The 23,537-nt window shown below is 37.0% G+C and overlaps 1 protein-coding gene across 3 annotated transcripts in view; it reads right to left on the bottom strand.

The window, feature by feature from the left end:
* Positions 1-8,939: 8,939 nt before the first annotated feature.
* Positions 8,940-23,537, bottom strand: part of LOC106882986 (protein HIRA) — an 84,284-nt gene continuing 69,686 nt past the window's right edge. For all 3 annotated transcript variants that reach the window (XM_089365191.1, XM_089365193.1, XM_089365194.1), the window contains 6 exons: positions 22,972-23,030; positions 19,597-19,699; positions 16,018-16,140; positions 15,062-15,252; positions 11,259-11,350; positions 8,940-9,146 (listed from right to left, as the gene is read on the bottom strand). In XM_089365191.1, coding sequence (XP_089221317.1) covers positions 9,030-9,146; positions 11,259-11,350; positions 15,062-15,252; positions 16,018-16,140; positions 19,597-19,699; positions 22,972-23,030 — 685 coding nt within the window. In that variant the 3' untranslated portion in view covers positions 8,940-9,029. The remainder of the gene's footprint in view (positions 9,147-11,258; positions 11,351-15,061; positions 15,253-16,017; positions 16,141-19,596; positions 19,700-22,971; positions 23,031-23,537) is intronic.

Below are 23,537 nucleotides of genomic sequence, written 5' to 3'. Positions count from 1 at the left end.
TAGGAAGCTGGACCGCTTCCTGTTGGCCTTGACACAAGATAAGGACACAGGCAATATGTCAAGGCCAACAGGAAGCGGTCCAGCTTCCTAGGGCTAAATAGCAGTAGTATACTCCCTTAATGGGACTGTCACGTTAAGTTGGCAGCATACAATTACTTTATTAAAATATAGTTTATTCAGTATCAAAGTTATGTTGGTTATGAAATTTCTTACCATTTGTTTCAACCTAATCCAACCCATAGAGAATCTCTCCTGATTATTCCTTCTCTCTGGAATGGTAAATCTCTAAAGTGATAGCTATTATTATTTATTCCTCTCAGTGGATATTTAGCTTTTCAAAAAACTTATTTCTTTACAAGATGCAACTAGCTTTTTATTTAAATTAGATAAAATAAAAGTGTTTGAATTAATTAAGTATGAAACTGCAGGGTTTGTTTTATTAGATATCAAAGAAAGTAAATTATTCTAAACAGAAACAGCCATGTTTGAAGATGTATTTGTTGAAACTCAAAGTCAAAATGACTAACAGTGGACTTCTTCACTCACACTCTATCAGATATAAAAATTCGCAACCTATGGTGATGAAGGAAGCTGTATCAAAAGTAGAAGCCATCATAAGATGAAGCCCCTAACTTTCATATATGTAGTTTCTATCTTTCTGTGCGTAATGTAAAATGCTATACTTGATGTGTTGGGTTATACCAATAATTATAGGACAATTCAAAAATATGTTGGCAGCATTTCAAATTCCTATGATGTATTTTATTAGATAACATCAAACAAGATATGATTGTCATTTTGATTTGTAGCTAACAAATAAGATTCACTGGTTTGCAATATCTGTTTTTATGCCAGTGCCGCCTACTGGCACCTGTGCTGGAGGCACCATTCAAGTCTGGCCGATGCCAGTGCTGCCTGACTGGCACCTGTGCTGGTGGCACCCACTACACTCTCAGTGGTTGGCTTTAGGAAGGACATCCAGCTGTAGAAATCTAGCCAAAGCAGATTGGAGCCTGGTGTAGCCTCCCGGTTTGCTAGTTCTCAGTCAAACTGTCCAACCCATGCCAGCATGGAAAGTGGACATTAAATGATGATGATGACGATTCAGACTTGTAGATTGATAGATCAAAACTTGCAGACATGTTGCTCTCACAGTGTTCTATGGAGCAAACAGGATGTTTTCAAGTTCATGTTTGCATATTTCAGTAACATCTGATATTTCAAATTTGTGCTAAATCATTGTCTTTGTTCATTTAATCAACCATTGCAACATAACACACCATTTTATTTCCCAGCAAAATATACAAGTTCCCTGTTGTTGCATTTGAAGAGTCACCACATCCCTGATTTTGTGTTACTTCAAAAGATGCAACAAATTCTCAATATTTCTTTCATTTGCCATCCAAGACAGGTTTATGTTCAGGCAAAGCAGCATATTGAAATGACAAATCCCTGAACTCCTCCCTTTATACACTACCAGCATAGCTAGTAGGGGTTGAGGAGGCTGGCCTGTCTTGCGCAATGTTTTTTTGTGATATGGTACTAAACCTGTATAGGCTTGGGGCTCTGGGGACAGAAAACTCAAAAGCTGCCCCACACAACACACACTCCAGCTATGTTACTATAGTGACCAGTAATAAAGTTACAATTTTCACTTGGGAAAAAAAGTCACAATTAATTTATGGGATCTGGATAAAACCTGTAATTTTTTCCCCTGTGACTTTATTACTGTGACTTTTTTTTTTACCTGGATTTGTTACTGTATACCAGTGTTCCTGTGATAGAAGGATTTGTAAGAATATATTCCCTTTCATTATGTTTCAGCTAATTTTATGCAGTAACGAGTTCTGTGCATTGTTTTTATCATTTCAAAATATTTTAGATTATGAATATTGTGTTGTAAAGAGATAAATGGGCCTAGAAGAAATAGTAATGCTGGACAGATGTCATGCAATAATGTTTCCATAAATGTGTTTAATGTTTGAAGTAGTCCTGCTGATGCTAATTTTTTTATATTCAACCAAGAACGATAAAGTATATATCAGTAATGTTTTAGGGATGGCCAATTAACTACATCCTCTTCCCTATAAATTTATCACCATGTGTATTGAAATAATAATAATGGGGTCACTGTGACATATTTTCTCTCTCTCTCTCTTTATATATATATATATATATATACACACACACCGTAAATTCTCGAGTATAGTCCGCCCTTGAGTATAATAGGCAGGAGATTTTTAGGGGGCTGTACCTCTGAAAAACCTAAACCTTGTGTATAATACACACCCTTTCTCTAACTTGAGTCAAGGAGGTCTATATAACGTCCTTGGTTTGTAAACATATATACAGTAACGTCCTTTATTATTATTGTATATATAACATAATGCAAATGTGTAGCTTTTTTGTGCACTTTGCAGAAAATAAAGAAATAACAGTACTATATATAACCTCGTATATAGTACGCACTAGGGATTTTGACCTTTAAATTTGGGGGGAAAAATGCAGATTATACTCGAGGATTTACGGTATATATATATGTATATTTCAAATTACTATGTTGGTTTCAAATTTTGGCACAAGGCCAGCAATGACAGTATCCAATGGGCCCAAGGTCTAAATTGTGTTCTGATGGTTTCTACAGCTGAATGCCCTTCCTCAAGCCAACCACTTCACGGCTTGAACTGGGTGCATCTTTTTGTGCCACAAATACTAGTGGTGCTTGCAAGACTACATATTCCCACAAAGGAGTGGAGTGGCATTAACCCTTTTGAGACACATGGTGCTTTGGTATGTTTGGTATGTGCAGCTAAAAAGACCAAAGTTTTTTTTTTCTGTTGAGATTGAAATTGATGGGTGCATGTAGAAAACAAAGGATGTAGAAAACTATATATATTATGAAAGCTTATAAACAGTACAATATATCTATCACGATGACTTATGACCGAGACATTTGGAAATATGCTGTGTGTGAGAAAACCCGGCAAGCCAAGTGAAACCTAAATCCAAGGCCTCTACCAGGGGTGTAGCCAGCCCACTTATGCGTACCTTTCCTTCATTGGACACTAAACTCCGCTTGCAAAGACATGTTGAAGCAAGTGAAATCGAAATCAAACTAAATTCGATGACTGACACCCATGCCGGCTTGCGAAGACCTGTTGGGACAAGCGAAAGCGAAATCGTGATGGCACCTGTGCCCAGCGTCGCCCTTCTGGCACGTGTAAAGACATTCAAGCGAGATCATTGCCAGTGCTGCTTGACTGGCTCCTGTGCATGTGGCATGTAAAATACACCATTTTGAGCATGGCCGTTGCCAGTACCGCCTGACTGGCCTTTGTGCGGGTGACACATAAAAGCACCCACTACATCCTTGGAGTGGTTGGTGTTAGGAAGGGCATCCAGCTGTAGAAACTCTGCCAAATCAGATTGGAGCCTGGTGTAGCCATCTGGTTCACCAGTCCTCAATCAAATCGTCCAACCCATGCTAGCATGGAAAGCAGACGTTAAACGATGGTGATGATGATGATGATGAATAGGAAAATCTAAAACAATACATTACATGTAAATAAATAAAATAAGCATAAATGTTTCTCTGAAAAAACAAAAAAAAATAGTACTGAAAGATCTCTGATTGGCTATAGCACTTCAAAACCAACCATTTACAACGTTTGTTTCATTGGACCAATGGATTGGCCTCAAAGTCTTTTCAGTTTGTATCACTTGGGATGATCAATCAGCCTAAGTGTCCCAAGAAGGTTCAGCCAGGAGGCGAGAAGATGCAGAGGTTCTTGCTGTAGAAGTTTATCACATTTGAAAGAGTGAGAGAGAATGATCAGGTAGGGCTAGAAAGAAATAAAATAGTGGTAATAAGGCGACGAACTGGCAGAAATGTTAGCACACCGGGCGAAATGCTTAGCGGTTTTTCGTCTGCCGTTACGTTCTGAGTTCAAATTCCGCCGAGGTCGACTTTGCCTTTCATCCTTTCGGGGTTGATAGATTAAGTACCAGTTATGCATTGGGGTCGATGAATCGACTTAATACCTTTGTCTGTCCCTGTTTGTCCCCTCTATGTTTAGCCCCTTGTGGGCAATAAAGAAATAAGAAATAAAATAGTGGTAATAAGATGGCCTGGATGACCTCCACTAACTACATGGTGAGTAGAAGTGTGTGGAGGTGGGCAAGAGATGTAAATATAGGATAGGACTGAAGGGTAGATGTAGGGAGCTACAGTAAAAAGCAGGTGGAGCATTGAGAAGAGAGATAGAAGAGACAGGAAGGGCAAGAGAGAGATGACATCATTGAGTAGACTGCAGGAGACGGGATGTAGATGTAGTGTACAAGAAGGGAATCATATAATGGTATGGGAGGAGAGATAATTTGATGACTTGGTGAGTGGATGTGATCAATGTGAAGTATGGGTGGAGAGATCAGTATTGATAAAGGGTAGCTAAAATGAAATGTTTCAGAGTCATAAGTAAAATAAGTGGTATCAAGGAAGTACTGCAGTTAGAAAGATGATGGGTTGTGGGTAGTGTCATGAGGAGGATATTAGGCAAACACCTAGTTGTGCTTACACACACAGTGATTCCAGAACATATTTGTTGTGACATATCTTTGAAACTGAAGTGATATCATTATCATCATTATTTAATGTCCACCTTCCATGCTGGCATGGGTGGGACGGTTTGACAGGAGCCAGCCAGGCAGAAGCCAGCACCAGACTTCTGTAACTGTTTTGGCAGGATTGTTACAACTGGATGCCCTTCCTAACACCAACCACTCAGCAGACTGAGCTCAGTGCTTTTTACATGGCACAAACACAGGTGAGGTCAATTTTGGCAAGGTTTTTACTGCTGAATGCCCTTCCAAACACCAACTATTCAGCAGCGTGGACTTAGTGCTTTTTACGTGACACAAGTACAGGCGAGGTTAGTTTTGACAAGGTTTTTACAGCTGGATGCCCTTCCAAACACCAATCACTTTACAGTGAGTGCTTTTAAATGGCACCTGCACTGACAGGGTCACTAAGTACTTGCAAGACAAAAAAAAAAAACTTTTTTGAAATGGAGGGGGCATTGGAGGAGGTGACCTTGTGTCAGATGATGGATGATGAAAGGTTATAGTGAGACAGAGAGACAGAAACAGGTGTTTTGCTGTAGAAGAGGTATAAGGTTACCCAGTTGGGGAGAGAGAGAGATCAGAAATGAAGATAGAAACAGGTGTGCTACCACAAAAGAAATACATGGTTACCCAACCTGAGGGAAGTGCAGAAGGAGAGAGAGTGGGAGACAACAGGATAGAGATGGTGGCAAAGTGCCAGGCATACTCACAAGGAATGGGGATCAGCAAGAAGGAATAAACAACATTGTCAATATAACGATTCCATGCCAAGTTTAGGCTCAATTTAGTGCATTTTTTTGTTTTTTAGAAATATGTTCACTTAGTAATTACTTTGTACATTTCTTGAAATTCTGGCTCAAATGCAATATTTGAAGACTTGGATTTGTGTTCCATTTGACCTCTCACTGCATACGAATATGTCAGTCTGGCAAGTAGCATCAGTATACTACCCTCTTTACTGACTTTGTATTTTTTCACTATATTGTGCCAGATTTAGCAATGACAATATTGAATCTGCAAGAAATTTGTTTCTTATGATATAAAAATCTTGAAGAAAATGTTTTTTCCTAAGTGAAAATTTGTGATATATATATTTTGTAATGGTAATCTGACCTACCACCATCAATTTTTATATCAAAATAAAAACATGGAGTTACAGTGCTCCAATGCATTGAACTGGAATAAGAGCTACCATCCAACAGACCAAAAAAAAAAGAAGACAACTTTGTAAATGCGTGGAAATACCAGGGAGTACAAGGGATGCTGACATATGTAACGGTCAGATTTTGATTAAAACCATATGAGAAGAAAGTCCACATCCAGAACTTTCAAATGATGTATAATTTTCCATGGAGAAAATTTATTTTGACATGCAAATGATAAAGCAATAAGTGTGTTTTTGTGTGTTCAAACTGTATTTGTCTTCCTTGTATGGTGTTCTAGTGATACTTATTTACAGTTGAATCCGAGAAATGATCTTTTTGTGTGAGACCACAGAAAAGATATTGGAGAGGTTTCAACTAATTTAATGTACAAAGCAGAAATGTGTGTGTATACTTTTATCTTTTACTTGTTTCAGACATTAGGTTGTGGCCATGCTGCGGCACTGCCTGGTGCAGGTTTCAGCCTGGCTGGCTCTTGTGGTACTCTCCCACCTATGCTAGCATGGAACATGGATGTTAAATGATGATGATGATGATGATGCTGCTGCTGATGATCCACGGGTTCACAAAAATTGATTTACAAGAGAAAACTCACAATATAATCAGACACCATGAATTACATTTCGAAAAGTGATGATGTAACTCTTCCATGTTGTAAAACAAAGAATTGTCAAGATAAAATATTAGAGTTAACGATTGTCAAACTTGGTGCATAAGAAAATCAGACATTTCATTCTTAATGACCAGATAATTTAATGTTAATATCCCAATAGCTGACCCTGTACTTGGTAAGGGCGGTCATTTGCCACTACTACTTTGAATCATCAGATTAAACAGTACTTTTAATACAGCATTCATCATTTGCATCACATACCCCATACTAGTGCAACCACCAGCCAATGCTTTCAACTTACAGCCACTGTTAGTTCATTTTTTTTCATTCAAGTCACCATCATGTTTTATCTTTTACATGTTTCAGTTATTAGACTGCAGCCTTGCTGGGAAAATGCCTTGAAGAAATTTTCAGTTGAATGAATCAACCCCAGTAGTTACTTTTTCTTTTAAGCCTGGTACTCATTCTATTGGTCTTTTTTGCTGAACTGCTAAGTTACAGGCATGTAAACACACCAACACCAGTTGTCAAGCAGTGATGGGCATGCACACACACAATGACCATCTATCAAATCAACTCACAAGGCTTTGGTTGGCCTGAGGCTATAGTAGAAGACACTTGCCCAAGGTTCCACACACTGGGACTGAACCCAGAACCATGTGGTTGGAAAGGAAACTTCTGACCATACAGCCACACATGCATCTACAATCAGTTGAATGTATTACCTCATTTCTGTTCCGGGTTCTATGATCAACCAAAAGTAATTTTAAATGTTACACTTCTACTACTGCTGCTACAAGTTTTGTATATCTCTGCCTTTTGCTGTCAATAGCAGGAACATTTTTTAAATTACTTCCCGACCTTTTATCATGAAAGTTACTATTCTTTTGTTACAACCACTTCCATCATTGTCACGACCTAATATCATTGTCCCACGTTGATATGGGACTGACAGAATCTGACAAGTCCAATGACTTTATTGTACTCCAGTGTCTATTCCGGTAGGTTTTTTTCTGGTTAGATGCCCTCCCTAATGCCAACCACTTTACATTGTGTACTGGATGCCACCAGCACTTGCTAGGTCACTGTGTAGCTTGAAAAACTATGAACTTGAATGGTAAGGGGGGAACTTTATGCTGGGAGAATAAAGAGTAAAGAGGAATAATGTGAGAGAAAGGGCTGGAGCAGGTAAGGATGGAGTTGGAAAGTGATGTGGTGATGTGTCATCAGAGCAGACCTTCATTTAGTTATCTTTCCACCATTATGTTTACATTAAGTCACCATATGTCAATCTCTTCTCTCAATTACTATCTCCCTTTCATTATACTGACCGTAAATCTGTCCACATTCAATTTTTCCCTTACCACTAACACAACATCTTTGTTATTAACCATCTCTCCCTCCAAACATTTCTCATTAGAACCTGTTATTTTCCTTCTCTTACAATCATCAATTTTCGTTACTATCTGTTACCTTAACCATTACTCTTCCTCATTACCACTCATTGTTAACATACATCAATCTTTCTTTGTTTTCTACCAACCTATCTCATCCCTCGTTGCCATTTATGTTTATATCTAATCCTTTTTACCTCTGTCATCTTCTAACTCTGGTCCTCTTTCATCACTCAACTAGAAATAAGACAACTTTGTTCTGGCAAACGGACAAATATAAGGAAAGCGGTGAAGAAAAGATTCTTTCACCTCACCAGGGGCAAGACAACTGCTTTAGTGCTGGTACCATGATAAAATGTACTCGGTACAATGGAACAAAATATCAAGTGGTTAGTGACAGGAAATTACTGTAGAAATTATGCCAAAAATGTAACATACAAGAAAGATGTGGTCCTCTGACATTTCTTGGATAGCAGTAACTCCAAATAATTAAAACAATCTGTGACAACTCATATCAGCATAGAAAAACATATGTAAAATGATGAGTTCCAACTGTTAAATACTCCAGTACATCAAAACTCCTGGTTCTTTGTCAATTTATTACACATCTCACTGCGTCTTGTGTACTCATTGCCTGCACAGAGCACACAGTATGGAGTTATAGACAGGAAACAGGGCAACTGTGATTATCAGTTATTGGCTACCAATTAATTCTTTGGACTTTGTCATGTTAACCTTTTGAACTTTTGGGTTTATTAGAAAACTCTTGTGGATTCAGAACTTTATCTGTTGCTTTCCAGCAGATTACTCAATAAGAACAACATTAATATTCAATAATCAATGAGAACTAGGTGATCAATAATGAAATGCTGGTCAGAACATTGCATTTGCAATACTTTTGACCAAAACTAGCTGGTTCTATTGATAGATAAATGGATTATAAAACCCTACCACCGATCTTTCTACACTTTCAGTTGTATTTAATAACTTTTAGCATAGAAAAATATTAACATATAAAATCCTACATCAACTAAAAGAATTTTTGTTCAATGTTTTAATATTCAAAAGTTATTTTTTCAACCAAAAATGTTATTCAAAAATGTTCAAATGAAATTTCAAAATAAATATAAAAATAACAAAACAAACATATATCTGTGAAATCATAATTTTTTTTTCTTTCAATAATTAAATTTATTTCCCATCCCTGATAAGACATCTTTGGTAAAAACAATTCATCATTTATTCATCAGACAAAGAGAGTAACTGATCCTGATACTCTGTATAAAACCGTTGAAAACGAAGATTTGACCCTATAATCGGCAGAATTTCTTCCAAGAGGTCTCGTTTTTTCAAACCCTAAAAGCAAAAGTTAATTCAAATTAGAAGGTTAATTAAAAAAATTAAATTAAATTGAAACAACACATTTTAAATAAAATATATTTATAAATTATTCAATAAATATCTTTTGTTACGGTTTTGAATTTATCTTAAAAATTAAATTTTCAAAGATTTTTTTTCTAAATTGATTTTACTAGACATAGATGTGATTAATTGAAATGGTAATGATGTTCCTTCATCATCATCGTTTAACGTCCGCTTTCCATGCTAGCATGGGTTGGACGATTTGACTGAGGACTGGTGAAACCGGATGGCAACACCAGGCTCCAGTCTGATTTGGCAGAGTTTCTACAGCTGGATGCCCTTCCTAACGCCAACCACTCAGAGAGTGTAGTGGGTGCTTTTACGTGTCACCCGCACGAAAACGGCCACGCTCGAAATGGTGTCTTTTATGTGCCACCCGCACAAGCCAGTCCAGGGGCACTGGCAACGATCTCGCTCGAAAATCCTACAGGAGCCAGTCAGGCGGTACTGGCAACGGCCACGCTCAAAATGGTGCATCTCATGTGCCACCCGCACAAGAACCAGTCCAGGGGCACTGGCAACGATCTTACTTGGCTTGCCGGGTCTTCTCACGCACAGCCCATTTCCAAAGGTCTCGGTCCGTAGTCATCGCCTCGGTGAGGCCCAATGTACGAAGGTCTTGCCTCACCACCTCAGCCCAGGTCTTCCTGGGCCTACCTCTTCCACGGGTTCCCTCAACTGTTAGGGTGTGGCACTTTTTCACGCAGCTATCCTCCTCCATTCTCACCACATGTCCATACCAGCGCAATCGTCTCTCTTGCACGCCACAACTGATGCTTCTAATGTTCAGCTTTTCTCTCAAGATACTTACACTCTGACGGGTATTCACATTGACATTACACATCCAACGGAGCATACTGGCTTCATTCCTTGCGAGCTTACGTATGTCCTCAGCAGTTACAGCCCATGTTTCACTGCCATGTAGCATGGTTGTTCGTACGCATGCGTCATACAGTCTGCCTTTTACTCTGAGTGAGAGTCCCTTTGTCGCCAGCAGGGGTAAGAGCTCTCTAAACTTTGCCCAGGCTATTCTTATTCTAGCAGCTACACTTTCAGCGTACCCACCCCCACTACTAACTTGGTCGCCCAGATAGCGGAAGCTATCGACTACCTCTAGTTTTTCACCCTGGAATGAGATAGAAGTTGTTTCCTGTTTGTTTGCAGTCTTTATTGCACCTGAACATCTGCCACAAACAAAAACTAACTTGCTAGTTAACCTGCCTTTGATGTTGCTGCACCTCTTATGTGTCCATAGCTTGCACCGGGTACATCTTATAGAGTTACTACCTACTCCTTTTCTACATACTGAGCAGGGCCATCTACCTGAAGGGGTTTGTGTTTTATCTACCTTCCTACTTATTAGGATTTTGGTTTTAGCTAGGTTGACTCTAAGGCCCTTCAATTCTAGACCTTGCTTCCACACCTGAAACTTCTCCTCTAGTTCTGATAGTGACTCCGCAATTAGGGCAAGGTCATCAGCATAGAGGAGCTCCCAGGGGCAACCTGTCTTGAACTCCTCTGTGATTGCCTGGAGGACTATGGTAAATAATAGGGGGCTGAGGACGGAACCTTGGTGGACCCCTACCTCTACCCGGAATTCATTGCTGTACTCATTTCCAACCCTCACCTTACTGGCCGCATCTCTGTACATGGCTCGCACAGCTCTCACTAGCCATTCTTCTATCCCAAGTTTCCTCATTGACCACCAGATAAGGGATCGGGGGACCCTAAAGCTTTATTTTAACTATATGAACCAATTCTTTTATGGTGTCCCAGCCATTATGAGGTGATTAAGATATTATTTTCAACAGACCAGGTTTTATAATGATTCATTAGTTCAAATTAATTAAAATTACAGGCAATTTACAGAATATTTTAGGGCAGTTTTGGGCATTTAAACAATTAAGTAATCAAAACTTAATTATTAATAATGTAATTAAAAAAAAAATCTCTTAGTCAACTACTTTCATTGATACTATCTTAATCTACATTTTAGACATGTATATGGAATTAACTGTAAAAAAGAAATTTAAAATAAATAAGTACCAATATATAACTTTCCCATTTTCCTTTACGATTCCGTGTATATGATAACCCTAAAAGATCTTCACAAATCTCTCGCAGTCGTGGTTCAATTCCTAAAAAGTATAAAAATAAATACCAAAATTTACCATATTTTGAAAAGATAGAATTTTCATTATCTAATGTGACTGAAAGCCTCTTTTTATAATCCTACAACACTTTTTAGAAGTCAGATATGCCTGTAACTTCTGTAATCTTACCAAAATAGAAAGACATCACTCAAGTTTATAACTCTCCCCACTACACATTTTTTTAAAGTTGAAGATTTTAGTTGAGATTTTAAGTGAAAGAGTTAAAAATAGAGAATGTGGAATGAAATTTGTTGCCTAATAAAATGACTAGCAAACCAAAATCAATTTCCGATTGAAACCTTTTATCACTGCAAGTAAACAAAAGTTTAGATATTTAAAAACAAAAGTTTTATATAAATATATATATATATAAAATAGTGTACATTTAAACACAAGAGAAAACTGCCCTCAACAGGCAGTTTTTACACGCTAGAAGAAACAGTCAAAACGATCAAAACCACATTTAAGAGCAATCTTTAAAGGAATGAAAAATAAAAAAAACTTTTACCTTGTTATTTTATTCCGGTCAGACCTGTTGAGGGCAGTTTTCTCTTGTATTTAAATGTACACTATTTTATATTGAAGGCACCCTATATATATTTTATGTATATGTTTTTAGCAATTTTTAAAAGATTAGTTCAGCAGTCATTCATTTACTGCCGACTGATACTGCGCTTGCGCAGTGAATTTGAAAAATTATAATGTATAACAAAGAGACACGTGTTAATTGTCTCTTAACTATATGTTAATGTTATGGCGTGGTCACTGATAAAAAATTTCGCCTAGCAAATTATTTTATTTCCTAAAAAAATTTAGAAACCTAGGTCTGACCAGAATAAAATAAGGTAAAAGTTTTTTTTATTTTTCATTCCTTTTGAAGATTGCTCTTAAATGTGGTTTTGGTCGATTTGACTGCTTCTTCTAGCGTGTAAAAATTGCCTGTTCAGGGCAGTTTCCTCTTGTGTTTAAATGTATACTATTTTATATTGACAATATGTTGTCTATTGACTTTCTATACATGCTAGGCCACTGGTGGTGAATAAAAAAAAAAAACTCACCACCCTATATATTTTACGTATCATCATCATCATCATCATCGTTTAACGTCCGCTTTCCATGCTAGCATGGGTTGGACGATTTGACTGAGGACTGGTGAAACCGGATGGCAACACCAGGCTCCAATCTAATTTGGCAGAGTTTCTACAGCTGGATGCCCTTCCTAACGCCAACCACTCAGATATATATATATATATATATATCAAAATAAGCAACAAGAATATCCAGAGGTAATGCAGTACAATCGTGTCATGCAACTCCATTTAATTTAATAATGCAATCATTACATCAATTTAAAATGCAGAGCAATCCTGCACATTACTTTGAAATTGTATCGATAATACCGTACTAAATTCTGGTGCCTCAACTTAAGTATCATATTCATCTGAATCTAAATTTTCCCTGAGCTCATCTACCATGCTCAAAGTGTATATATATATATATATATATATATATATATATATATATATATATATATATATAGAGAGAGAGAGAGAGAGAGAGAGAGAGAGACAGATAGACAAAATTATCTTAGCATCAAAATGAATTTTTAACCAGATTTCTTACACGGAATAAGGCAAACTAATCATTTTAATACAGTACAACCTAACAGAAATAAGAAATAATTTCTCTTAAATTGGCAAATAGAATGTGTGGTGCTTAGGAGAGCAACTGCTGCTGTTGGCCAGGTTTCACAATGAATGAATTCATGGATATGTGAGAGAGAGATATAACAAAAGTTAGGTATGAACTAATGTTTTCTTTTCAATAATTCCCCAAACTATATCAAACAATTTTTTAAGACAACATAATTTCCTATTACCCAATAATAGAAGTACTTTAGAAAAATCAAAATATATCAATTAGGTTATGGCTGGAAGATAACAATTTACTCAAAGTTGCTTCCCTCAACTTCCACCATGGCCTCAAAACAGCTCCAGAACCTGGCACATGTGTTCCTCACTGTGTCCTTGGAAAGATCTTCAGACATTTCCTTGATGTTGGCTACCAGCTTGGCCTTGATGTAGCAGACAGAGCAGTTGGTGTCTTTATCAACCCCCCCCCCCCCTCCACACACACACACACAATAATCCATGGGATTACAATTGGAGGAAATTAGGAGGCTAGAAATTGGAGTTGGTGCAGTTGTAGAAATTCTCCAACATCTGATTCTTTCTGAGGGATGTGGGGTGTGAGAAGGGGCCAAATCCTGCTACCACACACATACATAGCCTTCCAGCAGCTTCACATAACCATCTAAATTGACACTAAGGCCCTGTTCAAAGATGTGAGTATGAATTCTGGCATTCAGCTACACTCAGATTGCCTGCTGTGTCCCTTCCTGCTAGCCACGGCTTCACACTCTCCATTGCAGCTGTCCCTGTCACATCTACAGCTTTTACAGTGTTCACAAAGCATTGAGCAGCAATCATGATGTTAGTATTTTAATGCCCTGCACAAATCATAATACAGGTAACTTTCCCAGTATTCAGATGACTTCCAGTCAGCTAACTTTTTTTTTACAACTGACTGCTCAATGCATAAAACAATTCTTGAAAAAAGGAAACAAAAAAAAATTGTCAAATACAGCCCAAATATCCTCTGTGTGTGTGTGTGTGTGTGTGTGTGTGTGTGTACACACACACACACATAATATATATCATCATCATTTATTGTCCATCTTCAATGCATGCATGGGTAGGATGGTTGACAGAAGCCGACCAGGTAGATAATCTACCCAAGGCTACTGTGTCTGTTTTGGTAGGGATTTTACAGCTGGATGCCCTTCTTAACACCAACCGCTCCACAGAGTGGACTCAGTGCTTTTTAGGTGGCACTGACAGAGCCGATGTTAGTTTTGGCAAGATTTTTACACCTGGATTCCCTTTCAGATGCCAACCATATTAGTGTGGACTGGATGCTTTTAATGGACGTTAAATGATGATGATATATGATTTTATTTGAACAAATCAACCCTAGTACATATTTTTTATTCTACTGGTCTCTTTTACCCAACTGTTAAATTACAGGAATGTAAACAAATCAATACAGGTTGCCCAGAAGTGGTGGGGACCAAATACAGGCACAAACATATGCACATACGACAGGCTTCCACAGTTTCTGTCTGCCAAATTCACTCGCAAGGCGTTGGTTGGCTTGGGGGATATAATAAAATACAGTTCAACAAGCTACTGTGCAGTGGACTAAACCTGAAAGAATGTGGTCACAATATGAGCCTAACTATGAGAAGTAAAAAAAACAAACCCCACATGGCTCTGGGTTCAGTCCCACTGCGTGGCACCTTGGGCAAGTGTCTTCTTCTATAATCTCGGGCCAACCAAAGCCTTCAAACTGAAATAAGCCCGTCGTATAATGTATATATATGTGTGGCTATGTCCCCCCCCACCTTTGCTCGACAACCAGCATTAGTGTGTTTATGTCCTTGTAACTTAGTGGTTCGGCAAAAGAGACCAATAGAATAAGTACCAGGCTTTAAAAAAATAAATCCTGGGGTTGATTTGTTCCACTAAAACCCTTCAAGGCAGTGCTCCAGCATGGCCGCAGACAAATGACTGAAACAAGTAAAAGAAAATAAAAAAGTAAAATTAAACAAACAAACGTAATGAAACTGAAATTTACCTTCTTGTGCCAAATATCTGACATAGGTCAGAAGCCAAAACCGATATTCTGAACCTGACTGCAATGCTAGACATGCTGCTAACTGGTTGCATAAGTGAGTTAATGTAGCACACTGCTGCACATTTGCACCAGATGATCCACTTGATGAAGGCATCGATGACTGATACATACGTGTAGCCTGAGTACCGGATCTGAAAAAGTAAAACAGCTCACTGTTTACAAGACATTTTTTTTGTTTACTTTCTTATTTTTCATTCTAAAACTCCTTCAAATATTAGACCAGAATATGGAGGTGAGATAATTTTACTTTCACATTACTTTAGTAAAAATAGACACAATAACTGGACTGTTGACTACAGGGTCTGAAGTTCAAACCTTAATATTGATATTGCAATGAACATAAATCCCCTTCAAACTAATCTACGAAACTGAATAAAAAGTATCTAATCTCTATATTTAGCAGGGTGAAGGACAACTGTTTAAACATATGTCACACACAAAAATGGAAAATAGCAAAAAACTTGCAGATGAAATGGTTCTATTTAATAACTACGAAACTGAATAAAAAGTATCTAATCTCTATATTTAGCAGGGTGAAGGACAACTGTTTAAACATATGTCACACACAAAAATGGAAAATAGCAAAAACCTTGCAGATGAAATGGTTCTATTTAATAAAATTGTCATTTATTTAGAATAAGGACAAATACAATAAATAATCAAATGAAGGGATTTCTAATAAAAAGAGGGCCCTTCTCTGTAGCACTACAAGGGAATAAGTTATAAAGAATTAATCTAATATTTTAGATAAATAGAAAATAGATTGATTGGAATAGTAAAAAGTGAAAAAAAAAAAAAAAAAGAAAGAAAAAAGATTGAAATCAATTTGGATTTCTGTTTTTGGTCCAAAACAAATTTTGTTAAAGAAGGTTATAATAAATCTATGAGTCTATTACCGTTCTTGTGTTGACTGTAATGAAGACAAGGCACCATCCGAAGAAATTGTTTCAAAGGCTGGTGTGCAATTATAATGATCAGAATGTCGTTGTAAAGGATCAACTTTACTAGTAATCCAAACCCTGAAATGAAAGATATAATAAAATTATTAAACCTTTCAGAAAGATAAACCTATCATGTCTTTCATCTCAATAAGAACCAAATTAATTGAACACAGCATAATTATGACCAAGTAGTATGAGTAGTTAAACAAAATAACAAATTATTTTCTTTAATTAAATGTGTTCATTAACTCTGGAGTTAATTGCTGCATGTTGAAAGATTTTTAACTTTAAACATATTAATATTTCTCACAACAAATCACAGTTGTATTTTATGGAACATTCACTTTAAATGATTTATATATATCACAACTGTCTGATGAGAGGGAATATGAAACTGAGTAACAATCTTGTGATAATTTTGCAGCTTTAATAAATTGTACATTACTCTACCTTTGGTATTCGAGTACTATTTTTCACACCTTGTGTGTGTGTGTGTGTGTGTATATATATATCATCATCGTTTAACGTCTGCTTTCCATGCTGGCATGGGTTGGACAGTTTGACTGAGGACTGGCAAGCCAGAAGGCTGCACCAGGCTCCAATCTGATCTGGTAAAGTTTCTACAGCTGGATACCCTTCCTAATGCCAACTACTCCAAAAGTGTAGTGGGTGCTTTTACATGCCACTAGCACAAGGGCCAGTCAGCAGTACTGGCAACGGCCACACTCAAATGGTGTTTTTATATGCCACCTGCACAGGGACCAGTCCAGTGGCACTGGCAATGACCATACTCGAATGTTGTTTTTCACGTGCCACCGACACAGGTGCTAGTAAGGCAACGCTGGAAACGATCACGCTCGAATGGTGCTTTTAACATTCCACTGGGATGAGCAGTAGAAGGATATAATCATATTCTGTTCTTGATATTTTGAGGAAATCTCTATGTAGCAACTGGCTAGAAATAGCCAAATCTCTTTGGCTATTTCTAGCCAGTATAATTGTTACATAGAGATTTCTCCCTAAAATCACATACCACCATAAAAGAATACAGAATAATAATGAGTTGGATAAAAGGAAGGCAAATCTACACTTGAATAAGTTGACAGAATAATCACATCTGGAACATATTTTTGATTTAGTTGAATCAATGATGAGGAGGAGAGCCTAAACATTAACTTGGCTACATTTCAACCCACAGTAGGTATCCCTATAGAGCTTTGTACAATAGATACAAATACATATTTTTTGCTTTATCATTTTCACGTCAAAATTAATTTTTTCCATGGGAAATTATATACCATTTGAAAGCTTTGGATGTGAACTTTTCTCTCATATAGTTTTAATTAAAATTCGACACTTACATATCATGCCAGGGGCCCTCAAACACCCTGGTATTTTCACAAATTTTCCAAGTTTGTCCTGTTTTCTTTCTTTTCTGTCTGCTGAATGGTAGCTGTCGTTTTAATTCAATGCACTCAAGTGCCATAACTCAAGTTTTGTTCAAAATTATATATGCATATAGGTGAATGTTAGAGCTTTATTTTGATATAAAACTCAATGTGTGTGTGTGTGTGTGTGGGGTTTAGATCAGATAAGTGTTATGAAATATAAAAGTGAAAATCTCATTGTTAATTATCACTTAGAAAGGAACAAAATTTCTTGAAGATTTTTATACCATAAGAAAACAAATTTCTTACTAAATCATCATGGACATTGCTGATTCAGGCCAAGGTATGGCAAAAAAGCACAAAGTGAAAAAAGAGAGTGGTACACTGACACTTATTGCATATCATTTACACATATTGATGCCACTTGTCACACTGATGGATTCTCACTTGGTGAATTCAAGGATTCAAAAATTGATTTTGATCCAGAATTTCAAGAAATGGGCAAATTAATTGGTAAGTAAACATATTTCTTTGAGAATTTTGCACTAAATTGAGTTAAATTGGGCCTCTCCAAAATTAGCATGTAATCGTCATATTGATAATATAGTTTATTCCTTTTCAATTTGTATCAAGCAATGTATGAATTTTATCTTGTACAAGTGAATTTTGTATTTCTTAAAGAAATATTTGTGCCTATTTTTGCCAATAAAAATTATATTGTGCAATTTACATTATTTTGTAAGCTATTAAAAGTCCAATGTGATTTTTAAAAATTTCTTTCCCCGATTTTGAATACAGTCAGATATTTTTGTCATAATGTTTACATTTTCACAAGTGCTGAATTTCACATTTATATTTCGTAATGATTATCTGACCTACCACCATTGAGATCATCATCATCATCATCATCGTTTAACGTCCGCTTTCCATGCTAGCATGGGTTGGACGATTTGACTGAGGACTGGTGAAACCGGATGGCAACACCAGGCTCCAGTCTGATTTGGCAGAGTTTCTACAGCTGGATGCCCTTCCTAACGCCAACCACTCAGAGAGTGTAGTGGGTGCTTTTACGTGTCACCCGCACGAAAACGGCCACGCTCGAAATGGTGTCTTTTATGTGCCACCTGCACAAGCCAGTCCAGGGGCACTGGCAACGATCTCGCTCGAAAATCCTACAGGAGCCAGTCAGGCGGTACTGGCAACGGCCACGCTTAAAATGGTGCATCTCATGTGCCACCCGCACAAGAACCAGTCCAGGGGCACTGGCAACGATCTTACTTGGCTTGCCGGGTCTTCTCACGCACAGCACATCAAAATAAACTCTAAAAACAATTCTCTACCTGTGTGTATGATTATCAAAAGAATTTGAGTTATAGCATTCAAGCGCATTGAAGTAGATCAAGGGCTACAGTTCAAAAGTCAGAATACTTTGTGAATGGGTGGAAATACCAGGGTGTTTGAGGGACCCTGACAGCTAAGTTTAAACAATAAAACTATAGATTAAAACTATATGAGAACAAAGTTCACATCCAAGTTATGTGTACTTTTCCAAAGAAGATAAGTATTTTGTCATGAAAATGATGTACCAAAAAATGGGTTTTTGTGTGTTCAAACTGAGTTCTCCAAGGATACATTTTATGATTTTTAAAAAATTCCTCATATGCATTACAGTACCAGCAGTCTTCTCTCTTACACACTACATCTAATGAACCATATACCCAGAACATTCATAATTCAAATATATACAGGCATGTGGTAAGAAGCTTGCTTCCCAACCACATGGTTCCGGGTTCAGTCCCACTGCATGACACCTTGGGCAAGTGTCTTCTGCTATAGTCTAGAGCTGACCAAAGCCTTGTGAGTGGATTTGATAGACAGAAACTAAAAGAAGCCCGTTGTATATTTATATATATAAAATGTTTGTGTGTCTGTGTTTGTCTCCACCACCATTGCTTGACAACCAATGTTGGTGTGTTGAAGTTCCTGAAACTTAGTGGTTCAGCAAAAGGCACCCATAGAAAAAGTACTAGGCTTACAAAGAATAATTCCTGGGGTCAATTTGTTTGACTAAAGGCGGTGCTCTAGTCAAATGACTGAAACAAGTAAAACAAAATAAAAATACAGCCAGTCAAACTTTAATATTTACCAGCTTCCAAATTCAGAAGAGAATGTATATGTTCGGTTGTTGGATAGAGAAATTATTGGTATCCCTTTTTGACTGACTTGGGCTTTTTCAATGAGATCCATTTCTGAAATGGTAAGAATGTAGAATATATAGAAAACATAAAATCAATACAGAAATAACATTTCCAAACATATAAAAATGATTATAATATGCAGATAGGGAGAGAAGAAGGTTTGGTAATAGGGGATCCTTAGAAATAGTAGACAGTTTCCATTACTTAGGTGACCAAGTTAGCAGTGATGGAAGTTTTTCTGAAAGCATAGCCACTAGAATAAGAATAGGCTGGGCAAAGTTCAGGGAGCCTTTACCTTTCTTTGTTAGTAACAAAGGGCCTCTCCCTCAGAGTGAAAGGCAGTTTGCATGATGCCTGAGTACAAACAGTTATGCTACATGACAGTAAGACATGGGCTGTGACTGCTGAGGACATATAAAAGCTTGAAAGTAATGAAGCCAGTATGCTCCACTGGATAGGTAATGTCAAAGTGTAAGTGATTTGAGAGGAAAACTGGGTATATGGGACATCAGATATAGTGTGCAAAAGAGAAGACTACACTGGTACAGTCATGCAATACATAAGAATGATGGCAGTTGCATCAAGAAGTGCTGGGCTCTAATTGAAGAGGGGATGTGGGGAAGGAGTAGACCCAGGAAGACGTGGGACAAAGTGGTGAGAAAGGATCTTCAGATGGGCCTCGCAAAGGGGATGACAAGGGACCTAGACTTCTGAGGTTTTTCTGTGCTTGAAAAGACACGTCAAGCTAAGTAAATATGTAGTCATCCTTGCATCCCTCTTCAGCTGGGCATTCCTAATCTTGTGGGCTCATGTATGCCAGTACCAAATAAAAAACACCCTAGACACACTGTAAAGTGGTTGGCATTAGGAAGGGCACCAACTATAGAAACTATGTCCAAAGTAGACATGGGGTTCAGCTAGCTCTCCAGCTGGCCAGCTCCTGTCAAACTTCCCAACCCACGTCAGCATGGAAAGCAGGCATTGAATGATGATGATGGTGATGATAATAAATAGAATTAAAAACATGAGAACATATACATTAGTATTTTTCATCAGTAGAATTTACAGAGTGACTCAAGGGCTGATAGTTTTGTGAATGGCACTTATCAAATTGTGTGCATGTGTGTGTGTATATACACACACACACACAACTATATCTATCATGTCACAGGCCCTCAATTCCTGAAGGGGCCATGAGGGTGTTATCAAGATATGGCATGTCTTGGGCATTGATCTAGACCTTGCCGAGCCTGATCTCTGTCAATGTCTTCCAGGAAAATAGAGAAACATATAGAGAAGAGAAGAATACTGACCCCAACAAGATTAATATTTTATTGGCTCCAAAAAGATTGAAGTGCAAAGTGGCCCATGGCAGTATTTGAACTCAGACTGCAGGGAGCGAGAATAAATACAGCAAGACAATTTATCTGATGCTCTAATGACTTGGCAATTCACTTTATTAGTTATTTGGAACATAAGGTTTTATATCAGATACAGGGAACCTGCTGAGAACTATGCTACCACCATGGGAGAGCCACTTTCACTACCTTTCAACTTATATTGGTATCAGAACATTACAGAAAGTTTGAGGTACAAAAGGGTTTTTTAATTTTTTTTATTAACATCATCACCTAACTACCATTTTCCAAGCTGGCATAGGTTGGATGGCTCGACACGAACTGGCAGGACTAGGCTTCTAAAGAATAAATCCTGGGGTCGATTTGCTCGACTAAAGGCGGTGCTCCAGCATAGCCACAGTCAAAAGACTGAAACAAGTAAAATAAAAGAAAAGATAGGAAACTGAACCCTGTTATTACCTGCTGCACCTTCCACCCTCACAAATATCGGAGGGAATTTAGCAAGAAAAGTCACAAGAAAACTATCAACAAACTAATGATGTAATGTCTGTTTCACTGTTTAAAATAAATATATGATTTTGTTCACACGGTTGTGTAGTAAAAAGTTTGTTTCCCAACTACATGGTTCTGGGTTCAGTCCCACTATGTGGTATATCAGACAAATGCCTTCTACTATAAGCTTCAAGTTGTCCAAAACTTTGTGAGTATATTTGGTAGGCAGAAACTGAAAGAAGCTCTTCGAGTGTGCATACGTCTGTGTTTTTCTTTGTTTGTCCCCACCACCACTTGACTATGAGTGTTGGTATGTTTATGTCCCCATAATTTAGCAGCTCGACCTAAGACACTGATAGAATAAAAAAAAAAAAAAGTACTGCAACCGATTTGTTCAACTGAAACCCTTTACAGCAGTGCCCCAGCATGGCCACAGACCAATGACTGAAACAAGTTAAAGATAAAGATTAGCTGTAATGTCATTATATATAAATGTTATCATGGTGCTCATGGTATTTCAATCAAATGTGAAATCCTTTTCACGGAATTCATTCTTATTCACTCTGAAAAACCCTTCATTTCTCCGACTATGTGATAAAAATAAATTTAGTCAATTACATAAAACAATCATATTATATTACGGAGATGTATTTGCATAGCAAGTGATCTGATTTGAGATCGTGTGCTGAAACAAAAACAATTGCAGCGTGGAAGGTGTTTATAAGACATTTAAAAACACAAAAACTGTTAGATTCACTTCCACATTTAAATTTAATTTGTCAAAATATTTTCATTGCTTTGAAACCACAACCTGTTTACTGACAAAATTCCGTGCTAATATTATAAAACTATAATTTAACATTAAATTAAATTATATTTAACATTTAAGTGATGCAATTTGTAAATATGTCACCGTGACCTATTTAAATAAAACAGTTTTAAATAGAAATATTACATTTCTAATTAATAATATTGAAAAAAAAGGAAGATTTGTTTTTTGTTTTCTTTTATTAAAATTTGAAGTTTTACGTGGAATCTTACGGTTTTTCTCTTACTTTCTACAAGTTATAGGAAACCTTGAGCAGCAAATTATGAGACCGCCACCTCTCAATACACACACAGAGCATATCTACAATTTGAAGTGCTGAGTTTACCTATATGGCATTCTTTAAAAATGGAATACAGTTTCTCCATTGTTTTTATTTAAAATCTTAAATAAAATGCAATTTTGTTCACAAACGTGAAATGTCATTAATAGCATTTAAATGCGATATTTTCTTTTACTAGCCATTAATTTCTCATCATCTCATTCACAACTCTACAGTTGGTTGTTTCAAAACCCTGATAGGTAATGGAATGATGGGAATTATATACAACTGATATTAAAATGAAATTAGTAGGTGGGTGAGGCTGACAGGGTAATTAGAATACAAAACTCAACAAGCAAAAAACTACGAAAAAAATATCCCTTACCATTCATGATAATGTTAAGATTTTCATTACTGATTACAGAACATTTTTGAGAGAGATTCCTGTAAAAAAATTAATATAATGATAATGATGTAAACTGCATGTGCATCATTCATTCATTCACACACACACACAAATAAAGGAAAAAACAGTTTGAATACACAGGAGGAAACTGCAAGATGCATGATTGGGTGGGGGGGGACATAGTTGTGTCTAAGTGTACATTTGTGAGAGGATGTGTATGTGTGTGTGATTGTTTGGTTGGTAGTGTGAAAGTTTGTATTTGTGGACTATGTGAGTGTATAAATGCATACATGTGCATGGCAATGAAACATAGAGCATAGAGTGAAAAAGAAAAAGTCAAGTAAAAAAACACTTTCACAACCATATTTTTCCTTCGCAGGTAATATTTCAGATGTTCTATTCAAATTTCACTAATTTTGGACAGCCTTGATAATGTGCTAACATATATTTTTGAGGATATTAATATCAATTTTAATATTTTATATAAACATATATATGTATATGATGATGCAATAGAAACAATTGTCGGTTTTATAAGGTGAGAT

The sequence above is a fragment of the Octopus bimaculoides genome, chromosome Z (genome assembly GCF_046866305.1).
Source record: "Octopus bimaculoides isolate indiv1 chromosome Z, ASM4686630v1, whole genome shotgun sequence".
Taxonomy (NCBI): domain Eukaryota; kingdom Metazoa; phylum Mollusca; class Cephalopoda; order Octopoda; family Octopodidae; genus Octopus; species Octopus bimaculoides.
Note: the sequence above shows the minus strand (reverse complement) of the source record. Positions and strands in the feature narration are given on the sequence as shown.